Genomic DNA, 20,207 nt, shown 5'->3' on the forward strand with positions numbered 1-20,207 from the left:
CATCTAAGAGTCTAATTACTTAGTTGGTATACTGTTTGAGTATTAAAAAAACTTTACTAGAAAATTATTTGAAGCGATAATTAGAAACTTCATTCAACGAGTTTGGTTTCTTGAACAATTTAACGTCATCTATATCATTGAATAATTTTAGATATTTATTTATTGATATGTGAAATATATTTTCAAGTTTATGCTAACGTACTAGAGGGCCTCCCCTAAAATTTGGCCCCAGACCCTCAGATTCTGAGCCACGGCTCTGGGTTGGAGTAAAGACCCACTAGATTGACAAAAATAGACATATAAAGCATAAATCCAAAATTTTATTGCTTCAAAATCTTCACATAAAAATCTTAATTAACTTTATATAATCTCCACATAACACAAGAAAGAAAAAAATAATTAGGTAAAGAATCCAAATATTAGACCACTTCTACAAATTGAACATAGTACTATTCCCCCCACTTCACACTCAAATCCTGTTCAAGTATTTACAGTATACTCCACAAAATTCAGACCCTAGTCTCCAGCGACTATTATAATGCTAGTCTCCGAGGCAGACACCTTCTGTTGCACCATTTTCAACTCCTCCTGTGCCAACTTCAGCTTATCCTGTGCAATAATAAACCCTTTCTCTGCCTCTATCATCTTCGACTTTGCATCCAACAATGTCACAAGTTTTTCCTCTACTAACATAGTTTTAAGCTTCTCCCCACTGTGAAAATCTCTCTGGACTTCCTCAAATCGTTCTCGAAGCCATTTAACATTGAATTTAAGCACCTCAACCATCTTTATCTTTTCTTCCCATCTATTAATTATTTCCAAAGACAACTCAGTGAATCGGTATTGGTTCATTTCCACGATAGTTTTCATAATTCCCACAACCATCGCGACCTGAACGATATAAGAATCTGTTGAAACTTGGCTTGACGGGACATGGCCATCGGGAACTTGGCTTGAAGCAATATGCCCATACTTTGACCAAATCTGTTTATACAATGAGGATTGTGTTTTTAAAATACTGAAGCCTTCAACATCCTCAAATTTTGTATCGAAAGCGCTCAAGTGATATCTCCCACTTTCATAATGTTTGGCAGAGCTTGGGGTACTCGTGGATATCCTCATATACCACTTCGACATGTTCATTTCTTTTCACATCTACTCTAGTTTGGGTACTCTGCGCTAAATCATCAATGAAGTTCCCAAAGTCCAGTACTAATTGTGGTTTTGCATCCATTGAATTACTGACCTCTGCTGTTGCCAGAGAAGAAAAAACGGAAAGGAAGCTTAGAATGATTTTTGCTGTTCACAAACTAAAAGCTCTATCTCTAAACATGGAAAAGCACATTCTAGTTTCTGCATAAATATAGATAAAAGCAAAGCACCAGTAAAATTATTGAACGAGTAAAAAGAACCACATTTAATATGATTCGATTCTACTATACAAGAAGTTAAACAACAATAAGAAGAAACCCTTCAAAGAACTTAAACAGTCCAAAATTTGAAAAAAGAAATTGAAAAAAAAGGAGAAAAGTCAGGAAGGAAGGAATTTCCGATTATTATACATTTAAATATGTAAGATCTTGAAAATGAGTGGGAGAATATATCAATCATATAATTTAAATAAATTCTCGTTGGTATCAATATAGTCTATGAATAAATCCATTGTGTTTATAGGAAGAAAATGAAATGTTGGAAGAAGTCAAGATTGGAACGGTCTTCGTGCAGTTTCTATAATGGCAAGACGGGAGTAAGTGAAGACGAATAAAAAAACATCATTGTTGCTGATGTACCTGCAAATGCGAGAAGGTATCTGATGTTTGCACACAGAGTTGATACTATGCTCGGCCGGGCCAGATTTGAAAGAGAGAGAGCTAAACATTTTCTGTCCCGGCCCATCAAAGTCATATTTCTTTTGCACATTACTTATAAGTGATTCAAATTTGGATCTAAAAAGAACAAATCAGTCTATAGTAAAATCTAAGAATTAGTAATATAATTCTTGCTATCACAAGATTCAAAACCAGTACTAGTATATCTTATCTCAAGCTTTAAATATACATAGAGAATCCAAATGACTTGTACAAAATGTTCACACACTAAAACCCTAAAACCTTGTTAACACTAGAAAAGGCCATGTAAAAGAAGGTTCTTACTTTTGTCAAGGTATATTTGCCGCTTCGAAAGTAATGGGCCAAGGCTAGTCTCCAAGCCAGACACCTTCTGTCGCGCCATTTTCAGCTCCTCCGTCGCCATCTTCAGCTTATCCTGCGCAATAGTAACCCGCTCCTCTGCCACTACCACCTCCGACTTTGCATCTGATACGGCCTTCAGCTTTTGCTCTACAAAATTAGTTTTAAGCTTCTCTCCACCATAAAAGTCTTTCTTGACATCCTCAAATCGTTCTTGAAACCACTTCACATTGAATTTAAGTACCTCAACCATTTTAATCTTCTCCTCCCATGAATCAATCATTGCGAAAGACAACTCAGGGAGTCGGTGTTGGTGCATTTCCATGATAGTTTTCATTATTTCTGCAACCATTGTGACCTGGCCTATATACGAAGCAGTGAGAACTTGGCTGGATGCAATATGGCCGTATTTTAACCAGATTTGTTTGTATATTGAAGCTTGTGCTTTCAGAACGCTGAAACCTCCAATGTCCTCGAATTTCTCATCAAACGCGTTTGGGTGATGTCGCCCTCCTTCATACAGTTGACCAGCGCTTGGGTACTCCTGCGTGGGTACTTCTGACAGAGTTTCTAACACCTCTGCAGGTTCATTTCTTTTCACATCTACTCTAGTTTGAGTATCGTTCATAAAATCATTGAAAAAGTTTCCGAAGTCAGATTGTGGTACTGGTTGTGGTTGTGCTTCCATTACATTACTATGCGAAAGTTTGTTGTTCTGCATTTCGATGCCTCTAGATGGCTTGTGATTCCTGGTTGCTGGCATGTGGTTTACCACCTGACATTGGCACACACAACTTATTATAAGATCAGAAATAGGGTAATGAGCTGAAGATAAAGAACCTACATAACTATGCTAGCCTTGATAGAGAGCAGTGCCATTAAATAAGAAAGCTCTTCACTTTAATAGGCATGATTTTAACTTTACAATTAACATGCTGACCGAACACCAGGTTATACATCATTTCTGAAACTTTCTGTAGAGTGGTCAGAAATAGAAACTCTTCCATAGAATCTATTTCGGAAGAGTGCCTAGTAGAAATTTCAAATCCCTTTATAGAAGGACTAATTTCCCAGTGCACTTAGAGGTTATCGTTGAGTAAACTTCTCAGTTGTTACCTAATCCGAAATTAACCCAACTTGCTTCTCAACTCATGTTGCAGATACTGATAAGGTACATTTTCAATAGCAATATATGCATACAAAAAGATGGACCTACAAAATATTATAAACATACACAAATCGTGTCGAGATAGAAAAGTCTGAAGTTTGAAAGAAGAAAACTTCTAATCTGGTTTTTATTCATGTTCTGGACACATGTAAATACATGAAAATATAAGCACTAAACCACTAACATATATAGGTAAATAAGTACCCAGCTAATAGAAAGGTAAATAACTACTAGGTAACAACTAATAGATAATAACTAAAAAATAACTCTGTAACCAACTTCTTTTCCACACTCCCCCTCAAGTTGGGTTGTAGATGTTCTCCATTCCAAGCTTGTGTAAAAGTGAATCAAACAATGGTCCCGGAGGCCCGTTAGTGGGATGTCAGCAACTTGTTTCTTAGTAGGAATATATGTCATGCAAATAATCTTCTCTTCGACTTCTTAGTGAAGTGTCTATCTACCTCGAAATTTTTGGCTCGGCCATGATGATCTAGATTGTGAGAAATACTAGTGCTGCCTTGATATCACAAAATAACTTCACATGGCCTTTTGAAACTTTAAGTTCTTCTAACAACCTATTTATCCACATCAATTCGCAAGTACCATTAGCTATAGCCCTGAATTCGGCTTCTGCACTACTACGTGATACAACATAATTTACTCCTCCAAGTAACTAGATTTCCCCAAACATAAGTACAATATCCAGTTGTTGATCTCCTATCTTCTACAGATCCTGCCCAATCTGCATCCGTAAAGGCTTATCTCTATTATTAGATATTCCAAAAAATAAATCTTTATCTGGACAGGATTTCAGATATCTTAGGATTTGATGTGCTGCTTGCAGTTGTTCTTTGCACAGAGAGTGCATATATTGACTTACTCGGCTGACTGCAAACGTTATGTCAGGTCGTGTATAGGATAAATGTATTAGTTTTCCAACCAATTGTTGATATCTACCGTTATCTACTAGAATTTGCTCCTTATTTTGACAAAATTTCACATGAGGCGTTTCAACTGGGCGGTGTCCTAACATCCTTGTTTCTTTCAATAGATCTGATGTATATTTACGTTGGGAGATAGCATTCCCTCCAATACTTTTTGTTCCATGCCTAGAAAATATCTCAACTGTCTGAGATCCTTAATTTCAAATTCTTGGTTTAAGACTTGTTTCAGTTGTTTTATTTCTTTAACATCGTGCCCATTTATAACAATATCATCGACATACACAATTAAGATTTTTTTTGCCCATCTTCCGTGTAATCTACTCCAAATGTGTACGTGAATCCTTTCGCTACCAACCTGGCTTTGTGTCTTTTAATCTCATCATTTGATCTAATATTTGATGGTCAACACCAATTTACAGCCTACAGTTTTTTCCTTTTGGTAAGTCTACTACATCCCATGTTTCATTCCCTTTTAGAGAGTTCAGTTCTTCACAAAAACAGCGGCCTTCCATTCTGGTTCTTGCATTGCATCCTGAATTTTTACGGGACGGAACCCATCTCAACTTTCTCTATAGAAGCTCAAAATGCAGAAGATAAATGGATGTAGGATAAATAGTTGGTTGGCTATTGGATGTTGTGTTGGACATTTTCTCACACCTTTTCTGAGAGCTATGGGGATGTCAAGATCCACTTGTGGGATTCATTGTTAGTTTGCGAGATCAGTTGCAGGTTAGAGTACTGACAATGCTCTTGGCTCTCGAGTGGCTGTACTTCTGAAGTCTTCTTCCTTTGTGAATAAACACGAAGCTCTGGTGGTTGTGGATCTCCCCCTGTTTCTATTGGCGCACTGGACGGTATATGGCTTTCAGTAGGAGTATGAAGAATAGAAGATGATCCCAATTTTTATCTTCATCCACTATCTCCCCCTGAAGATAAGAACTGGCATAGTAAGGTTGATCTTCAAGGAAGGAAACATCTCGAGATACAAATCTTTTTTTTGGTATTTGGGCAGTAGCATTTATATCCTTGCTGATTCAGAGAATAACGAATGAAGATAAACTTAGTGGCCCTAGGATCAAGTTTCCCACGATTATGGGCACTATTATGCACAAAAGGCGTACAACCAAATGTTTTTAATGGTAAAAATGTATTCAATCGAGATTCAGCATAAGACTTTAATGGTATACTCAAAGGGGTTCAAACTTTTAGGACTATAGTTGGAAGTCGCTTGATAAGATAGGTTGTTGTTACTTCATCTCAACACTTAACGCAGAATGGTGTAGACCAAATTCCATCAGCCAAATGATAGAGCGATGGGAAGGCCTTAGCAAAAAGAAAAATGGAAAGGAGATCTGGGAGTTAGTTCCAGCGGCTATTATCTGGAACATCTGGAAGGACCGCAATACCAAAGTCTTCAAGGACATGAACCTCAATACTAACTTAGATGTAGAAGACATAATAGGAGCAGTGTTATTTTGGGTAAAAGTATAGAAAACTTCAAACACCTTTCCTACATTAATGTGGTAGTGAATTGGGAGGCTTGGATGTCGTGAAAGATCCCAAGATGTGAACCCTTCTAACTATTCATTCAAATTTTCAAAAAAAAATAGGCTGCAGTTAGAACAACCTCACCCCAAAATGTAGATGGAACGTGAGTAGTAAAAAGTAATGCACGCGCGACTTCTAAAACATGACGGTTTTTTCTCCATGAAATACCGTTTTGTTGAGGAGTACAAACACAAGAACTTTGATGAATAATCCCATTTCCCTAAAGGTAATCACCAAGAAGAATGTTTTTGAACCTTATGATGGAATTGCTTAAAGATGGACCTTGCATCCGATTTGTCCTTTAAAATGTAGACCCAACATATCCGAGAATGATCATCAATGAAGGTGATGAACCACCTAGCTCCAGTCACATTGTTAATCCTTGAAGGACCCCAAATGTCACTGTGTACTAGAAAAAAAGAGTGGATACCTTGTAGGTTTGACTTGGATATGTTACACGAAAAGAACACTACAGTGAGAGTTTCCGGGGTTCAACAATTTCTCGCCCTAGTTGTAGATTTTTACCGGTTTCTCATATGCATGACGATTCTGCAAAGTTGACAACTCAACTTATCAAATCATATCGGCAACTAAGTACTTTAGACCGAGACTGGTCCAGGCTATCTGGTCCGAGCCCAAGCTAAGGTGGGTGAGGTGGGAACTTGGACACCACGTATGAGTTTTGCTACATGTAACTTGCAACAAAGTGCTGACTAATAATGGTAATTACACGATTAGAGATGAAATAGAATATCATAAGTGAGTTTTGACCTGATTACTAGTATCAGCTCTGTTTGAGGCACTATCAGAGTGCTCCAAGCCAAGATACTCCTCCCATGCCCCATAGACACCTCTTCCCTGAGAGAAATTGCATTCGCATGTCATTCTAGATTATAAATCTTAATACAGAGACTGGAAAGAATCAGATACATGCACTTAATCAAACCTGAAAACGGATGGACACTACGTCGGAGTCTTGGAGGTACTCGGGTCGACCCAGTGACAAAAATGCGAACTTCCACTGATGAAACATTCACAAACAAAAGTTTAATACATTAGTTGTATAATTACTTAAAAGTTATATTTGACTAAGGTTGTGGAAAGGTAATATGTAGCGTCATCAACAAGAGAAGAAAGTTCAAGTAAGAATACCTTGGCAAACTCATCATCAGAGACCTCCAATTTCTTTTGTATGCGCAATTTGACTTCAGCTAGAGTTTCTCCTTCGTGAATGACCATGATAAAGGGTTCCCCGAAATTTTGGACCTGCTGCAGAAACCATATAGGATTTGATATTAGAAAAATCGGGTATATGATACTAACAAAAAGTGTATAATAATTCCTTTGAGTTATTTTAATATTAGTATTTGCTTACCATCTGACTCTGAGATGGATCTTTTTTGAAGTGATAAACATGAATCAAGCGATCAAGAGGACCCAAGTTCTTTTCTTCCTCTGGAATCTGTCAGAAAAAAACAAATTCAACGACAAACAACACAAGAGCAAGAAAAATACAATACAAATCTGACACAAGCAAGGGTCCAAAAGAATTCCAGTCTACAATTTCCCGAAAAGCTGGCATTAACTTACCTCCTCTGCTCGTAATGTCCAATACTGATCATTTATATTCTCGATCTTCTCATTTAGCGGAAAAATCTGCACATATTTCATTCCAAATTAGGGGCAACAAAGCATTGGACACCGGAAAAATTTGATTTGAACTGGTCATAAGAATACTGAGCTACACTATACCCAAAGGGTGAACCTACAACAAGCATTACTTCTTTATTAAGAGCTTGCTCCTTAAAGGAGAGCTCGATGTTCAAGACCAATACTTTTCCTACCAGAGGAATCGAAACAAATCAGACTAAATCAAGAAAGCGGAATTTTGCACTGGTTCCTATTGGTTAACAAACTAGTTCAACAAGGGAACGTGCCGAAGATAATGCTTCAGACTAATAGTAATAATTTAAGATGATAGACATTCTAGTACCTGGTATATCTTGTGATAGAACAATTCAAGCACTCTAAGTTCAGCATCTGGATGAGACAGCTCAACCTGTTTGATAATTATTTGCAAAATTCCCTTTTCTCAGTAAAGCACTAGGGGTATTATATTTAATTGAAAAAAATTATTAGGAGAAGCGAACTACAATGGATCAAACTTGAACTTCTTGAAGTGCTAAATATAGCAAGATATTTACTAAAAAAGACGCACACAAAAGGAAACCAAAATACTAATAGTTAAACACGCATATATGACATTAGCTCATCGGCATTCAGAAGAGAAATCAGAAAAAAGTTAAAAGAATGAATTGTGAGGAAGAGCTACCTTGTTCTTCAAGTCATTAATTACATCACCTACTGTGCTCTCTTTTGGAAGTCTAATGGTATGAACCACCTAGTAGCAAATGAATCCAGATTACATTAATCTCATGCAGTTCCAACATTTTCCACAAAATATCATCATCGGCTTAGGCTATGCTTACTTCTTCCTTTGCTGGCTGATAAAAAGTGACCTTCAGAGTTTTTAAACCTTGTAGCTCTGGTAGAGGGATGTCCAGGACTTCATAATACAAGATATCAGATGTCTGTTGATAAGAAATCCAGAGAGAAGATTTCAGACAATCACAGTAAATTCTCGGTCATTTAAAGAAAAAGATATCAAAAGCCTACGAATAGCTAACTAGGGTGATAAATTACCTGATTGTAGTGAACTAACATATCAGACAAATGATCCACGCCCTGGTACTTAATAGGTTGGGGTTTAGGTTCCTGGGAGTAGCAATTGTGAGGAGTAAGCCTGAGTTTGGTAGGATCATCCAAACCAAGATGTTTAGCAACTCTTTCCGTGACATTGTCGTAAGTTAATAATTTGGACCTTGAAGTTCGGATGTAAAATGGGTATTAATTAGAGCGAAGAAATAATAACAACAACAACAACAAATATCACAGAAGAAAATTTGGAAAATTGAAATACTTACAACTCTAAACAGAAATCATCTTCTTTTGGTTTCTCCAAAGATCGAAAATGGACAACCTATTGAACGAAGAATTAGAAGTGTAGTAGAAACTTGATTAACGAACGACGTAAAAGAAACTTCATGAAGACATAATAATGGTAAAATTTTCCAGTAACAAAGAAACTTCATGAATAAATTTTGTAACAGTTGCATCGAAACAAGAAATAAAATTTCTATCAGTCTGGAAATGGAATTCGGTTTGTGAGAAAATTTTACAAATCCATGGAAATGATAGAAATACTATTCAATTGCATATAACAAGATTTTTAAACCAGAATCTATTAGTTTAAGGGGTATTAACAATTACACATCTGGAGGTAAATTGAATAACTTCTTCATGCACCTAATCTAAACTTTCGAAATATTTCGCAAATTTCAACCAAATTTGTCAAAATTTCATTCCTTGCTTCAAACGGAGAGCAAGTAAAGAATTAATTCTGAACTTGAAGAAGTAGTTCTGACAGATTTAACGGGATCCAGTTACAACTTCAACGATGAAACGAATGATTGTAACAATGTCACCTGATACTCTTAAGTTTCAAAAAAAATGTCACCTGATACTCTGCCCCCCTTGCGTACTTTGCACAAGATTTTCCGTACCATTTTTGGGTGGATTCACAATCCAGTACCCCAAATTTAGCAGACCAAAATCTTCAGTGTCAATTAACTCGGTTTCTTTATAAATCTACAAGCTCAAATAATCCGGTACTTTAACTTGAAGACTTTTTAATTCACTTGTTAAGATTTTAAGTTATATAGAGATCGTATTTATGAGAGTATGTATATCTATTATCTGCATCATAAAGAATTTATAGTGTAGGAAAGCAGTCCACAATGCACTTGCAACGGAAAATATCACAGGGAGAGGTATAGCCCGGCAGACTGGATACTAAAATGATAGCAGTATCACGTCCCGGTACAGAATGTGTTTCAAGTAACATTTGATCGTAGTTGGTGGTCTTGCTCCAAACGTGTATCAATGGCAGATTCAACCAAACCCCGCTTTATTTGTAACCTTGAGATCTAGATCTCCGGCTGAAATATTGAGGGCTGTATTTATCGCAGAGCTTCACAAGATTAATGTCCCACACAAGCTTCACAAGATGATCCTTTTGCACTCTGACCATTTCTTTCACATAGTACAGGAAATTTCACTTACATTTACACCTATGAGGTTATGACTCACCTGACTATTGTGAACAGATTCCAGAAAAGAAGGAACATCGGGATATCGGCATTGTTGCTGACTCCTTACTGGAAGAAGTTTTTGGAAACAAATTATGTCACCGTTTTCAAGCTGCAAGGCGTAGATATAATGAAGCGAACAGTTAGTGCTTAAAATTCAGAAAAGGAAAGTCTGAATATTATGATACTAGTTTAACAGGGCATCAGGCTCTGCATCTACGTACCTGGCTAGAGCGAAATGTGTCGTTCTTGTCGATGAGTTCACACATAATTGCAGGGTCAAACTTTATCTCCTGAGCCACAAGAAGTTATAATGAGATATGGCTAATAACTTTGTCGTGTGCAGAATTAATTGTAAGCATGGCCACTAACCTCATACAGTTCTATTCTCTCATCGCGATCTAACCCTGCCTTTTCCTTGAGAATTGCAAGGATCTCAAAAGGCTTGCCACTACTCTTCACAAAAAGCCTCCCCAAAAACCTAAGAGGAGAGAAAATGTCACACAACTCAAGGCACTTGTAATTTGAACAAGTTAAAAGGTTGGTAACTCAACACTCACCTGAGCTCTTCTTTTTCAGGGTCATAAAGTTTGAAGAAAAGGAGAATATCTTCTTCTGTCCTGTCAGGCTGGAACATAGGTTTCATATCCTGTGGTTGTTAAAGAAGTCAGTAATGCTCCAAAAAGGAAAAGCTAAAGAGACACACCAGCTGTGGCCTGTGGGTGATAAATACATAACATCAATTACCAGTATATGCTTTACTTCCAAAAACAACTTCAGTTCTGCATTGTTCTTACTCGATATCTTCTTCAACTGCCCAACCTACAATGACAATGACTTCCGGTAAACTCTTCTGCTGCATGCTTCCATACCCATATCCAACATGCAGACAAATAAAAAACTAAAATCCACTCCTTTGTGTTCCGAGAAGCACAAGTCACAGTTAAGACATTTCCGAAAAAGTGGTATTTTCAACTATATTAGTATACTTGAACAGATATGCATCAGCAGAGACTAGTACAATAGTTGCGAGATGAACAAGACTAGCCTAACAAACTACTGATAATATCTGAAAACTCCAATCAAGGAAGGTAAAGCAACAAAAATTCTGGAGTTCTACTTATCTTGTAGAAATTGTATATGTACTGTAATACCCGTGCACACACTTGGAAGATAAATTGACATAATCACAACTTTCAATCAGACAAAGTTAAAATTTCATAAAGAATACCAGTCAATATATACAAAGTGGTGAACTAAATGTAATAGCAATATGACCCCGTACAATGAAAACGGCTGATCGAATAATATAAAGAATTCATAAGCAGTTACTAGTCTTATTTTATTTACTCCTTTCTTTCTATAGTGTTCCTTTCTTCGAAGAGTTCAATTTTGGATAGCAGGCAATGCATGTTCTGTTAACATTTCAGTTGAAGATATTAAACTTCGATTTAGCATAAGTTTTGGTAAGCCCATAAGGAAAATACTTCATCGAAATATCATGCAAATGATGGAAATATATTCTAGTGAGGATAATGTTCTGTTTACAAGTTTTCGCTCTCTCTGGGTGAATCTTTCTCAGAGTTTGATTATTCTCTATTTTAGTTTCAGATGTGCTTCGTTCTTCAATCGTAACAGATTGTACATCCTTTATTTCATTGCTTTTCTAGTAAATTTCAGGTGGCGTTGAAGATTGATATAGCGTTCCATTTTGCTTTTGTCCAAATTTCAGGGAAAACATTGTTCATCAAAATATTTCTTTCGCTGTGCGATCATGGTGGAGAAATACCTAAAGGGAAACAAGATGTGGCATTCCATTTCAGTCGAACTCAACATGGAAATATATCAGTCCCTCTAGTAGATATACGTGACTACATGAATTGCATACCACGCTTTTTACATAACTAAGATTGAAGTCCTAAGAAGAAACGTATACGGTTATGGAAGTACAAAAAATTTCCTTAGCCCAAAGGTAAAATTGAAAACACAGCAGTAAACAAAATAGCATAGATATAATGACAGTGTATTTACACATTGCATTTCCTCTTGATCTGTCAATGGACGATGGGGACGGTATGTACGATTTTGACGCTTTGCCCATAGCCAAAAACGCTGAAGTTGTACCGGAACGCCAAACTCTTCCATGACCTTCGCCTGCCCACCACCTCAAATTAGACAACCGATATACCACTAATAAAAGGCCTAAAGTATTATCACTCCTTTTAATATAACTAATCCAACCATATAATCTGAAACCGTTAGTCGTACGTCGCCTCTAATGCGTAGAAATGGATCAGCATAAGATATTAGTATTTCTATTTAGTTATGTAAAAAGGATACCTCTGTTCGCTATTTTTATGATATCACTATATCTATATAAGATTTTTTTTTTTTTACTTACATCTTCATGTTGTGTGTACTTCTAGACACCCTTTTTACGATTCACAAAACATACACCAAACATCTTGTGTATAATGTCTTCGGAAATATTTCGATCGGAAAAGCAAGATAAAAGGAAATATCTCAGAAGACAAGAGTTTCAACTACAAAGTACCATTGGTATTCGGTAGGATCGTCCATAAAGCATCCTAATGTAGCTGATATTATAGAATATCTTTTCAATGCACTTGTTAAAATACTAGAAATCTTCTAAAGATGACAATTGCATTAAGATTTAGTAGACTGTATATTTGAAAAAAGAATAACGAGGGTATTTATTTGAATACGGGAGAAGAAGACATGTTATTCTTTTCCAGTGAAAATTACGAAAATTAAAACATCCACATAAGAAATCTAATAGTGCGGAAGTAGATAGTAGACATTGAAGCCTTGACTCTTATCATAAACATATTGTGAGAATAGTCCTATATGGGAGAAGGGGTATCTAGCAACCAAGAATATAATGTCTAGGTCGGTGTGGATAATGTAACACTTCCCGTATTGACTATCCCTGTTTTGTATAGATATTTTCTTCTTTAATATATTAATTCAAATTTTCAAAAAAATTTATAGTATAATGTCTAGGTCCTCTCCACTCATTGCCAATTGGTTTTGAGTTGGATGACCACAAACTTAACACATATTTTACATTGAGTGAATGAAAACTTTGTGTAGCACAATCAGAAGATATAATCACACTCCTGAAAAGAAAGTTTTAATCGACATAATCGAGACTAGATTGACCAGTATACCAGGTTTACCTTGAAATGGTTAAATGGCAGCCGTTTATGGATGCGGAAACTGCGAACTTTGTCGTAATCGACAAGATCAAAATATATATCCCTCCCAATCTGTTGAAAAAGGTCCTCTTCCCGTGCAACCTAGAAGTATCACATTGACTGATTTAGTGTAGCTATTTAAAACATACAAAGAGAAGGGTAAATTTTTTAGTATCAGACCTTTACAATGGTATAGATACGAGACTCTTCTTTCTTCTTATTGCGCTCCATTTTTTTTTTATCTGTCTTCAATCTAGCCTGTAAGATTAGATGGCAAAGAGCTTAATGGGGAGTTCTCAAAATGTCACTTCATCTTCGAAACGACAAGATATAAATGAAAATCTCTATATAGTATAGTCATGGTGAGTTTCGACTATCAAAGGATCCTTAACTGATTGATTATCCACTATATTAACAGCATCTACCTGTGTCACTGCAACAAGAACCAAAAACAGGAAACTAAGAATTCTTACTGGTTTTCAAAACCTACTATATCAAATTATCAATAACATAGAACTTTGAAAAATTACTAAATTTTTTATGGATGAAGGTGGTGTTTGTTTTTTTTCTAATTGTCTGAATCTGAATAGTCATTAAATCATCCAGTCAGATGAGTCAGACAATGACAAAGAGAAACATTCTGAAATCTGATACAAGTATATTCAGATAACCAGTCAGATTTCAGATCCGACTAATAAGTGAAATTATAATCTAGGCACACAGTACTTACTCCCTTTTGAAGACGAGGGAGGAACTGATGACGATTCCCCATCATTCTGCTACATAATTAATTAATTAATACAGATTAAAGAAGAGAAACACTAAAAGATCAACTATATATAATAAGAACAACTAATTTTAATTATAATAAGAAAAATTAATTTTAATTATACGTTTAAATAAGGAATCTGATCAGCTAGTGGAAAGATCATATCCATCATATAATTCATATCCATCCTAAAAGTTCCAATCAACAAGACTCACAAACTATATTAGAGAGAAAGAGAAAGAGAAAGAGAAAGAGAAAGAGAGAGAGGGAGAGAGAGAGAGGGAGAGAGAGAGAGAGGGAGAGAGAGAGAGAGAGGGAGAGAGAGAGAAATGAAAAAAAAAATGGAGAAAGGGAAAAAAGAAAAAGTCTCCTTTCACCTTGTAATATAATATATAATATATAATATAAAATATAAAAAAAAATGCATGAACATTTAATAGGTCATACTAGGCATTTTGGAAGTTATCAGTAATTTTGACGGGAAAATTAGTGGATTTTTGAGGGAGAGGCCCAAAAAATGGAGGGTAAATAAGCATTACCCCCGGCCCAAAAAAAAATTAGAACCCAGTCCAAATTGTCAGGACAGCTCACAGTTTCCTGGTTTTTATTTTATTTATCCCTCTTTTACCCCTCCACGGGAAATTTCTGTGTTTTCTGACAATCTGACGGACGACAGCGAATCAATTAATTCCCCGTACATGACGTCATGTCAGAGAAACATTCAGATTTTCTGAAAATTCAAAAATGGCGCCATTTTTTGACGAAATTTCAGCCAATTTTTTGGATCCCTCCCATTATATTTTGTTTCAACTCCTTCTTTCTTCTTATTTATACATCCAAAAATCTTCTTTTCATCATTCTTATTTTGTTTTTCACATTTTATCTTCTTCATCTCTTTCAATCTCTAAAAACATAAATTTTCTTTTCTTTCTCTCTCTAAAAGTTTTATTTTCTTATTTTTGGATGTCCATCATTCTTTTTTGTTTCACATTTTATTTTCTTCATCTCTTTCAATCTCTAAAAACATCAATTTTCTGTTCTTACTCTCTCTAAAAGTTTTATGTTCTCATTTTTGGGTGTTCATCATTCTTATTTTGTTTCACATTTTATCTTCTTCATCTCTTTCAATCTCTATAAACATCAAAGTTTTCTGTGTCTCTCTCTAAAAGTTTTATGTTCTTTTTTTTCTTCTTCATCACTCTTATTTGTTTCACATTTTATCTTCTTCATTTCTAAAAACATCAAAGTACATAACCAAATGTCCAGTGCACAGAACCATTTCCGGTACAGGAGAAAATTCCCAGTTCAAAAGTGTCCAGTACTAAACCAAATGACCGGTACATAGAACAATTCCCGGTGCACAAGAAAATTCCCCAGTACAAAAATGTCTAGTGCATAACCAAATGATGAGTACACAGAACAATTCCCGGTACACAAGAAAATTCCCACTACAAAAATTTCTAGTACATAACCAAATGGCTTGTACACAGAACAATTCCCGGTACACAAGAAAATTCCCAGTACAAAAATGTGTAGTACATATCTAAAAAATGACCAGTACACTAAATAGTTCCCGGTACACAAGAAAATTTCTTTATACAAATCAATGAAATACTACCAAAAATGAAGAAATTTGTTGAGATTGGAAAGAGATCAGAAATAAATCTGGAAAAAAAGAACGAAATTTGTTGAGATTGGAGAGAGAAATATGTGTGGGAGAAAATAAAAAAGAAATAAGAAATAAATCTGGAAAAAAAGAACGAAAATGGCAAGTTGGTAAATTTTGTAATGGCAATTCTGTAAATTCATGGAAAGTACAAGGTTTAATGTCAGGTGCGTCAGACTATTTTCCAAAAAAATTCGAATTTCCCGGGAATTTTTCGATGGCAATTTTGTGAATTTATGGAAAGTACACAGTCTGATGGGAGGCGTGTCAGATTACTTGTCAGAAATTTTCGAGTTTCCCGGGAATTTTTCGATGGTCGTTTCGTAAATTTCAAAAAGAAGAAGGGTGTTTCGGAAATTCCACCCCTAGCCTGACTTTTTTGGACCTGCCCCTCATTCTTTATCTGCAGTGGGCTTGATACATATTGTTGGGCTGATTTTGGGCCTTTTGCCCAACCCCTCAAAATTAGTTACCTATATGTTCATTTGCTAAATAATCAACGTTTTTCACACCAAAAAGTTGGGCGCCTTCGATATGATGCAGAGGCGCTTATAACACCAGACCTTCACTGACTCGATCATGAACCCAGGCAACTCCATTCGAACTACCAGGTACTCTCTCTCTCTCGGTACTCCATTCAAACTAGGGTTTCGTACTAGGGTAATTTCGGATTGGGTTCCAATCAACAGGATTCATAAACTAAATTAGAGAGAACGAGAGAGAGAGAGAGAAAGGGTTTGAAGAAATGGCAAGGGTAAGAAAAGAAGAAATGGCAAGGGTAAGAAAAAAACTAGTTTTTAAAGGGCGGTGTTACGGGGAAATAAAGAAATTTTTCGAGGTGTGAAGTTTTGGATAGAAACAAAAAAAAAATGAATTTTTTTATTTCCCCAAACAACCAAATCCTTTTCAGCTTCTTCTTCCTTTCACCTCCCACCACCATCTCCGGCGACTTCCACCATCTCCGGCGATAATTTTTTTTTTCTTTTCTTCTCCTGCTCTCCATATCCGGCGAAGGGGCTTCGCCGGAGATGGAGAGCAGAAAGAGAGGAAAAGGGAAGAGAGAGAAGAAACAGAGGGAGATAGAGAGAGAAAGGGGAGAGAGAGAAGATGATGTCGTCGACGGCAACACCTGACCGGCGACGTTTAAGGTGCTTTTGGTTTCATTTTTTTGTTTTCCACCATCTTCCCCGGAAACATTTCTACTTTCCCCAAAGCGGTGGCCTTTTTAAATCATTTGGATGATGTCACGGTTGGGTCCATTTTCATTAGGTGGTTTATTTACACAAAACGTAAATAGTCATATACATATTATTGTCGAACTTTACTCAATTTAGTTTGTGTTGCATACAAAACAACCTTGTTCCTACACATTCACTAAACAATCAACACATTAGTGATACATTTGTGTATTTACATGAGACAAAAATAAATATTAAAAAAATAAACTTTTTATCTATTTTATATTAAATTCGGACCTTAAACCTAATTTATTTTCTATTTTGGACTTTTACTTACGAATATTTTTGGAAGGTATTTGTACTTTTATATCTTCACGAAAATATCTTCTCTTTTCTAAAAAAAAAATTTATCCCTCTTCTCCAAGGCGGACGCATAGTGCCCAAATTTAATTACCATTTTAAAAAGAGGTCATTATAAGAGTTTACCACACCAGAGTGTAGGGGTTCCAATCCCACCCATACGCTCTTTTATATTTTTAGTTAGAGTATTTGTTTGTGCCCCAAGCTTTTATCTAATTACGGTTTGGGACTTGTATTCTTTCTTTTCAATTCTTATTTTCAAATCAGTTTCTGTGTTGGCTTTTTTTTTCTTTGTAAATTTACTTCCACCGCAATGTGAATAACAAAAAATGTAATATGTCTAAAATTTATCTGTTATTTTTGAGTCATTTTTTCTAAATCTTTTAAAAAGTCAACAAATTTTTGGACCTTAGGCCTTCATTTTGTCTTGGTGGAGTAGAGACCCACTAGATTGACAAAAATAGACATATAAAGCATATATTCAAAAAATTTATTACTTCAAAATCTTCACATAAAAATCTTAATTAACTTTATAACACAAGAAAGAAAAATAATTAGTCTAAAGAATCCAAATATCAGACCACGTCGACAAATTGTACATACTATTCCCCCCTTTCACACTGAAATCCTGTTCAAGTATTTACAATATACTCCACAAAATTCAGACCCTAGTCTCGAGCGACTATTATAATGCTAGTCTCCAAGACAGACACCTTCTGTTGCGCCATTTTCAACTCCTCGTGTGCCAACTTCAACTTATCCTGTGCAATAATAAACCCTTTCTCTGCCTCTAGCAACTTCGACTTTGCATCCGACATTGACACAACCTTTTCCTCTACTAACATAGTTTTAAGCTTCTCCCCACTGTGAAAATCTCTCTTGACTTCCTCGATCAGTTCTCGAAGCCATTTAACATTGAATTTAAGTACCTCAACCATCTTTATCTTCTCTTCCCATCTATTGATTATTTCCAAAGACAACTCAGTGAATAGGTGCTGGTTCATCTCCATGATAGTTTTCATAATTCCCACAACCATCGCGACCTGAACGATATAAGAATCTGTTGGAACTTGGCTTGAAGCAATATGCCCATCGGGAACTTGGCTTGAAGCAATATGCCCATATTTTGACCAAATCTGTTTATACAATGAGGATTGTGTTTTCAAAACACTGAAGCCTTCAACATCCTCGAATTTTGTATCGAAAGCGCTTATTGGATATCTCCCACCTTCATACAGTTGCGCAGCGCTTGGGCACTCGTGGATATCCTCATATACCACTTTGACAGGTTCATTTCTTTTCACATCTACTCTAGTTTGGGTACTCTTCCTTAAATCATTGATAAAGTTCCCAAAGTCTAGTACTAATTGTGGGTTTGCATCCATTGAATTACCAAAAGAAAGTGTGTAGTTTGCAGTTGGATACTGCTTCAAGGTTTATAACTTCTAGCGTGTGGTTTACCTACTATTCATATTGTCATCTACCCTTCTACTTGCAACTGGCACGGTAGGAAGGGCGTTCGCTCATATGCATATTGTCAAGATGCTATGAATCAATATAAATAATATTCTTCGACAGAGAAGCAAAAAAACGGAATGGAAATTTGGAATGACTTTTGCGGTTCACAAGCTAAAAGCTCTATCTTTAAACATTGGAAAACACATTCTAGTTTCGGCATAAATATAGATAAAAACAAAGAACCAGTAAAATTATTGAACGAGTAAAAAAAATCACATTTAATATGATTCAATTCTACTATACAAGAAGTTAAACTACAATAAGAAGAAACCCTTCAAAGAACTTAAACAGTCGGGAAAAATTGAGAAAAAAAATTGAAAAAAAAAAGGAGAAAGTCAGAAAGAAAGGAATTCCCAATTATTATACATTTAAATAAATAAGATCTATCTGATCAATGAGTGGGGAGAATATATCAATCATATATTTTAAATAAATCCTCGTTGGTATCAATAATAGTATATGAATAAATCGATTATGTTTATCGGAAGAAAATGAAAACGTTGGAAGAAGTCAAGATTGGACCGGTCTTCGTGAAGTTTCTATAATGGCAAGACGGGAGTAACTGAAGACGGAAAAAAAATCATCGCTGCTGATGCACCTGCAAATGTAAGAAGGTACCTGATTTTTGCACACAGAGTTGATACTATGTTCGGTCGGGGTGGCTGGGCCAGATTTGAAGAGAGAAAGCTAAACATTTTCTGTCCCGACCGATCAGAGTTATATTTCTTTTGCACATTAGTGATTCAAATTAGGAGCTAAAAAGAACAAATCAGTCTATAATAAAATCTAAGAATTAGTAATATAATTCTTGCTATCACAAGATTTAAAGCCAGTACCAGCATATCCTATTTCAAGCTATATTTTTTTTTATGAGATAAACTAGAATTTCATTCATAGAAGGAATACATTCCAACAAATTACATGGTTTTGATGATTTTGACTTCTTTGAGTACAACATGGCTTTATTCAAATAAATAACAAAATAAAACTTATAAAAGTAAAGACAACATAAAGGAAAAGGAAATACAAGATTGCAAAAATAAAATAAAAAGATACTAAGGTCGCAAATAAAAGATCTTAAAGATCAAGAAGGAAACGCTAAAGTTCGTGAATTATAATACTTAATTATAATCAGGATGGACCAAGTAGAGACGAATTAAGGTTTCATCAAGAGCACCACCAAGTTTCTTGAGGACGAATTATTATACTTGAGTTCGAAGATGAAGGTTGAGTGATTTCATAACTTTATCTTCTTGTTATTTATATATGATCTTTCCTCCTTCATTGATATTTTCTTCTTATCATCAAGATACAGAAACCCAGATCGATGAGGAAGAGAAGGAAATTTGGATATGGAAAATACCTTCTAGTTTCCTCTCTTTCTTTCCTGTGTTCTTGAAAATCTCTCAAACCTAGAACTGAAAAACGAATTGCTCTCTAC

At 35.7% G+C, this 20,207-nt stretch overlaps 1 protein-coding gene across 2 annotated transcripts; it reads right to left on the bottom strand.

Annotated features, from left to right (window-relative positions):
• Positions 1 to 1,968: 1,968 nt before the first annotated feature.
• LOC147541857 (ubiquitin C-terminal hydrolase 12-like) lies at positions 1,969 to 14,431 on the bottom strand. 2 transcript variants are annotated; one of them, XM_086633569.1, is made up of 22 exons: positions 14,169 to 14,431; positions 14,006 to 14,054; positions 13,668 to 13,708; positions 13,456 to 13,533; positions 13,258 to 13,377; positions 12,089 to 12,211; positions 10,805 to 10,879; positions 10,618 to 10,706; positions 10,430 to 10,538; positions 10,282 to 10,350; positions 10,059 to 10,169; positions 8,834 to 8,889; positions 8,553 to 8,730; positions 8,339 to 8,440; positions 8,182 to 8,250; positions 7,843 to 7,908; positions 7,440 to 7,505; positions 7,225 to 7,311; positions 7,002 to 7,118; positions 6,796 to 6,870; positions 6,621 to 6,707; positions 1,969 to 2,964 (listed from the first exon to the last, which is right to left on the bottom strand). In XM_086633569.1, exons 1-22 carry the CDS (start codon positions 14,229 to 14,231, stop codon positions 2,122 to 2,124), a joined length of 2,673 nt encoding a protein of 890 aa, XP_086489695.1. In that variant the 5' UTR covers positions 14,232 to 14,431; the 3' UTR covers positions 1,969 to 2,121. The 2 variants fall into 2 exon arrangements, with proteins under 2 accessions (XP_086489695.1, XP_086489696.1); XM_086633570.1 differs by having other exon boundaries at positions 14,006 to 14,051; positions 14,169 to 14,429.
• Positions 14,432 to 20,207: the final 5,776 nt, after the last annotated feature.

Source organism: Eschscholzia californica, unplaced genomic scaffold (assembly GCF_041429995.1).
Source record: "Eschscholzia californica isolate CP2 unplaced genomic scaffold, dmEscCali1.0.p SCAF_4, whole genome shotgun sequence".
Taxonomy (NCBI): domain Eukaryota; kingdom Viridiplantae; phylum Streptophyta; class Magnoliopsida; order Ranunculales; family Papaveraceae; genus Eschscholzia; species Eschscholzia californica.